Below are 5,632 nucleotides of genomic sequence, written 5' to 3' on the forward strand. Positions count from 1 at the left end.
TTCTGTAAAAATAAATGTTTTCCTAGAGCCCTATGTCCCAGAGCGCTATGAGACAACATATGCAAAGTCTTGAAGAAGTGTCCTAGCTAGCCATGTAATCCTTACATCTGTAATCCTAGCTACTCAGGAGACTGAGATCTGAGGATCACAGTTCAAAGCCATCCCAGGTAGAAAAGTCCCCAGGAGATTCTTATCTCGGCTTAACTACTCAAAAGTCAGAAGTGGATGGGGCTGGGAAGGTGGCTCAGTGGTAGAGTGCTTACCTTGCATGCATGAGGCCCTGGGTTTGATTCTTCAGCACCACATAAGCAAAAAAGCCAGAAATGACTCTGTGGCTCAAGTGGTAGAGCTCTAGCCTTGAGCTGAAGAGCTCAGGGACAGAGCCCAGGCCCAGAGTTCAAGCCCCATGATTGACATTAAAAAAAAATAAAAGGGAAAAGAAAAGGAAAAAAAAAAAGAAGTGGAGTTGTGGCCCAAAGTGATAGAGCACTAGCCTTGAGCAAAAGAGCTCAGGCACAGCACCCAGGCCCTGAGTTCAAGCCCCCTCCCAAAAAAAAAATCTTAAAGAAGTGTCCTAAAAGTAGAAATGGATCTTGCAATTTATTTTGCTAATAGCACTTGTACTCTGGATTCCATACATCAAACTGAAGTAAATTCAGTTGTAATGATGGCAGTAGCCACCGCTTTGGGAGAGATTCAGTATGCAGTGTCATGTGCCCCCTGACCTTACTGCAGTGTCCACCACCCAGCCCATGGGCATGTGGTGGTATGCCATTCCTAGATCTGGTAGCCTAGGCCCAGGTGAGGAGCTCTGCCAGGCTCATGTGGTTGTTCCTTGGCATGGCTGAGTGTGAGTCCAGGCCCTTCCCTTCTCCCTATCGTATATAATAGCACTGAGTAAACCCATATCAGAACATGTTTGATTATGAGTGGAACCAGATAGAGAAACAATAGCCACTGTGATCCAGAAAACCACACCAGCAAAGAAAAGTCCGTCTGGGTGGAAATAATTCGGTCTTCTACATTCCCTGACCAGGAAGTGTCTTTCCTCAGGCTGGTGTCTGAGCAAGGTCAGGTGGCTTCACTGTGCTGGGAGTACTCAGATGAAGCCCATGTTTTAGAAGTCATGACCTTCCTGATACCCACGGCTCTTTCTCAGGGGACACGCTGCTTACAGCTCAGCAGTTAACATCCTTGGCAATGACACCAGTGTAGGAGCCACGTACTTCATGACCTACCACACTGTGCTTCAGACCTCTGCGGACTTTATTGATGCCATGAAAAAGGCTCAACTTGTAGCCAGTAACATCACCAAAACCATGGGCATGAAGGGTAGTAATTACCATGTGTTCCCATACAGGTAACGTGGGGATTTTATAAACAAGCATTTCCTGGGAAGAGGGTCTAACCCTGGTTGGGGGCGGGGGATGGGTAGGATTTGCCCTGGTAGGATATTAGCCTTCAGCTTTGCTTTGGACACCTGTGCCATCCTGAGCCCCAGAGACAATATAAATACATTGAACACATGCTGGATAGGCAGCGCAAGAATTGGAGTCTCTACCATGGTCTGAGAGGTGCAAACAACTGGATCTGTGCTGTGTCACACCTGAGAGTCTCATTGTAAAATCGCGCAGGCCAGGGTTTGAAGAGCGGGCCTGTTCTATCAGCCCTCAGCTGATGGAATCCCTGTCTTCTCATGACCCTAGAATAGGTAGACTTTTTGTTTATTAAGGTTGTTGGGTTTTTTGGTTTTGCCCTGCCAAGAAGATGATTATGTATGAAATTTGAAAAATAGAGAAAGATAAAGGAAACAAGTGTTTTCCTATCCCACCGCTTTGATCTTGCCTAAAGAATAAAGGCCTATTTTTTTGTTTTGTTGTTTTTTTTTTTTTTTTTTTTTTTTTTGAGGAAGGAGAAAAATGGCCTGGGATAGTTCTCTGAATAGATTGAGACTTTCTGTTTCCAGAAAATACTGTGGAAAGTTCATTGTAAATGTCCTATAGGAATATAGCAATTTTATGGCAATTTATAAAATGCACGCTTTGGATTCTTACCAGGCACTCCTTCAGTGGTTGGGGCCCAGCAGAAATCTCCCTGAATTGTAAAGCCAGGGAGGGGGGTGCTCAGTCTTGAGTGGTGTGGTCGCACAGATTTGCAGGTGTGGCAGGGGACTAGGCAAGCTCCCAGGAGCCAGCGCAAGCTGTAACCGTACTCCTCTTCCTCCCCAGTGTGTTTTACGTCTTCTACGAACAGTACCTGACCATTATTGATGACGCCATCTTCAACCTCAGCATGTCCCTGGGATCCATATTTCTGGTGACCATGGTGGTTCTGGGCTGTGACCTGTGGTCTGCAGTCATCATGTGTGTCACCATCGCCATGATCCTGGTCAACATGTTTGGCATTATGTGGCTGTGGGACATCAGCCTGAATGCAGTTTCCTTGGTCAATTTGGTGATGGTGAGTCCTAGCCTACTCTTTATTTTGTCCTAACTCCTGTGTCACCCGTGTGGATTGATTCCACATAAGCTCTGAAGGAACCCTCTTGCTCTTGGGCTGCCTCTTAACTCAGTGCCCCAGTGAGTGAAATGAGCACTGCACAGAGGCAGGGCAGGGCACGGGGCGCATCAAGGGAGGGATCGTCTGGAGGTAGAAGCAGTTACTCAACACCTGTCATCTCAGCACTCAGGAGGCTGAGATCGGAGGAGCTCAAGTTTCCTGGCACCCTGGGTTGTGTACACTGGCCTCAAACTTTTAAGCCTCCTGTCTCAAACTAAAAAAAAATGAATTTGTTTAGTTCTTCTAAACCTTTTGCTTGCAGCCATAGTAAGTAGTGTGTCGTGTGCCTATACTAATGGAAATGTGGTAAGATTAGCTCCAGTCCTCCACCTTTATTCTGAAGGTACTGGAAAGGCTTGCAGTGACAGCAGGGTGTTCACTGTTTGCTTATAAAGTTGCCCTTCCCTATGGAGCCTTCTCTACCATTGCCAGGAAATATTGAAGATTATGGGTGGTTGCTAGTGGAAAGTGAAACCTGCATCTGTGCTTTCAGATGGGGAAGTCTTGGATTGATACGTGTGCTGGTTTGGGGGAGGGGGGGGTGAGGCAAACTCACCTTAGGATCCTAGAATGTTCCTGCTACAACTTGGGTGTGTGACAGGGTGGTGGGAGTTGTATTGTGAAAGGGGCGATTTAAGGCTCCTGTAGCACCAGGTGCCTGGTAACGCTTTTCTCTTGGGCAAGGAATGGCTGCTTTGGATCTTCAACTGGGAAAGATCATTGTAACTTATGAAAGCACTTTATTCCAGAGCTGTGGCATTTCTGTGGAGTTCTGCAGCCACATAACAAGAGCATTTACAGTGAGCAAGAAAGGAAGCCGCGTGGACCGTGCTGAAGAGGCACTGGCTCACATGGGGAGCTCTGTGAGTGTCCTTCTTAGTGTGGGCAGGCGGGGCAGCATGCTGGGTGGCCCAATGACTCTCAGAAGAAATTAAGTTCAGTGGGTCAGAATTTGGATTCTATTTAGGCTGCAGCTCCCAAGGATCACAAATTCCACAAGATGGCTATCTCCTGTATAGCCCACAAATTCTTTAGAACTGAATGAAGCCACTATGCTCCAGGACTCAGTGACAAACTGTACTTGATGTCTGTCTGGGGTTCTTAGTCCAATTCTGTATCCTGGAATATAGACCAGAAGTTACTGCGACACTTAAAAAAAAAACACCATTAAAAGTGTAATGACCACAGTTGAACATTATGGGTGGACAACACCCAAAATCCAAACACAGGAGAATCACAAGTTTGAAGCCTGCCTGGACTATATATATAACTTTGTCTCAAAATAAAAATAAACCTTAAAACTTTAGTTTAAAAACAGAAGACAGTATGTATGAGAAATACACACCTTTTGCCCTTAAAATACCTTCTTAAAACTTTTCCTCCAGACTCATAGAGCAGCAGGTACAATGTAGGTGGAACACAGTGCTACTCTCAGTAACTGGGAAAGCTGTCCTATAGCATGTGGATCTTGAATATGAAGATGTCGTTGAGCCGAGGGCTGGTGGCTCACACGTGTAATCCTAGCTCCTCAGGAGGCTGAGATTTGAGGATCGAGGTTCAAAGCCAGCCAGGGCAGGAAAGTCCATGAGACATTTGTCTCCAATAAATCACTAGAAAACCAGAAGTGGCACTGTGGCTCAAGTGGTAGAGTGCTAGCCTTGAGCTGAAGAGCTGAGGGACAGTGCCCAAGCCCAGAGTTCAAGCCCCATGACTGACCAAAAGAAGAAAAAAAAAATGTCACTGTATATGGAGATGTTAATGATGCTAATAATTTATCTCTTAGGTATTCAGTGGAATCACACTTACAAAATTTGGAGGGATTGTGGTGCTAGCCTTTGCCAAATCTCAAATTTTCCAGATATTTTACTTCAGGATGTATTTGGCTATGGTCTTACTGGGAGCCGCACACGGACTCATTTTTCTCCCCGTCTTACTCAGTTATATAGGTGAGTAATACCACTGAGTAACAATTGTCTTTAAGAGGGTAACAGCCAGGTGCCAGTGTCTTACACCTAGCTACTCAGGAAGCTGAGATCCAGTTATCATAGTTCAAAGCCATCCTGGGCAAAAAAAGGTCTGCCAGACTCTGATCATTTCCAATCACAGCAAAAATGCTGGAGGCACAGATCAAGCACCAGCCAAGCAAGCACAAAGACCCTCAATTCAAAAAGAGCTGAAAGAAGAAAAAAATGGAGTAGGGGACTAAAGGGACATTTCTGTCCAGAGATTTCGTGATTGTACCAACTCTTTCAATAGAAATCACTGACGTGTTTTTTTGGAGGCCCCATTTATTTGTGTAACAAAAGCCTTTTAAAGTCAGATTTTAAGCCAGTTTGAAGGTTTGCTGGTTCCAGGGCCCACACTGCTACTGAGAGATGTATGCGTACAGCCAGGCCAGAACCTGAGCAGAGCTGTAGAGCAGCTCACTTCCCTGACTGCTTAGAATACTGCCTCTGCTACTCTTCTTAATTGGAGATTGTACTTATCTCTGATTACTCTGCCTCGTATTCATGACTCCTGGTTGAAAACAGTATAGTACTGACTTAGTGCTGGCCTAACAAGTAGTACTACCAAAAGGGGAATGTGGGCATCTCTGGGAGATTATTTAATAGAGAAAATAAGTCTAAATTACTTTTTTTTTATAGGACCATCAGTGAATAAAGCTAAAAGACATACCACTCAAGATCCGTACAAAGGCACAGAGCGAGAGCGACTCCTGAATTTCTAGCCTCCCACAGGGTGTGGTAATGAACTTGAATGAACTGTTTCTAAGGACTGTCAGTTACCACTGGTGATTGGGCTGTCACAGCAGCTCCAGACTCAGGACCGCATGCTTGACTTGTGAAGCAGTATTGTAAAATCTGAAGGTGATTTTGGGACACTAAAGCTTCTTTGGAAAAATTGACCTTGGGCAAGAGGAAGGTCACATTGATCTGTGAGTGCAGCCTACTCACTGACCCTTTTTACAGGCCAATCTAGGCCCTGTCTCCTGTTGTTTAGGAGGGAGCCGACACACATGTTCTATGCCATATTTTTAGTAAAGTCCAGATGTTGTAGATACACTTTAATAACA

General features: G+C 45.2%; 1 protein-coding gene across 1 annotated transcript in view; it reads left to right on the top strand.

The window, feature by feature from the left end:
• Npc1 (NPC intracellular cholesterol transporter 1) overlaps positions 1–5,542 on the top strand; it is a 58,045-nt gene extending 52,503 nt beyond the window's left edge. The window contains exons 21-25 of the mRNA XM_070029438.1: positions 1,160–1,360; positions 2,229–2,460; positions 3,309–3,422; positions 4,343–4,505; positions 5,205–5,542. Coding sequence (XP_069885539.1) covers positions 1,160–1,360; positions 2,229–2,460; positions 3,309–3,422; positions 4,343–4,505; positions 5,205–5,287 — 793 coding nt within the window. The 3' untranslated portion in view covers positions 5,288–5,542. The remainder of the gene's footprint in view (positions 1–1,159; positions 1,361–2,228; positions 2,461–3,308; positions 3,423–4,342; positions 4,506–5,204) is intronic.
• Positions 5,543–5,632: the final 90 nt, after the last annotated feature.

This window comes from Dipodomys merriami, unplaced genomic scaffold, assembly GCF_024711535.1.
Source record: "Dipodomys merriami isolate MVZ:Mamm:240054 unplaced genomic scaffold, mDipMer1.0.p SCAF_2, whole genome shotgun sequence".
NCBI classification, from domain to species: Eukaryota; Metazoa; Chordata; class Mammalia; order Rodentia; family Heteromyidae; genus Dipodomys; species Dipodomys merriami.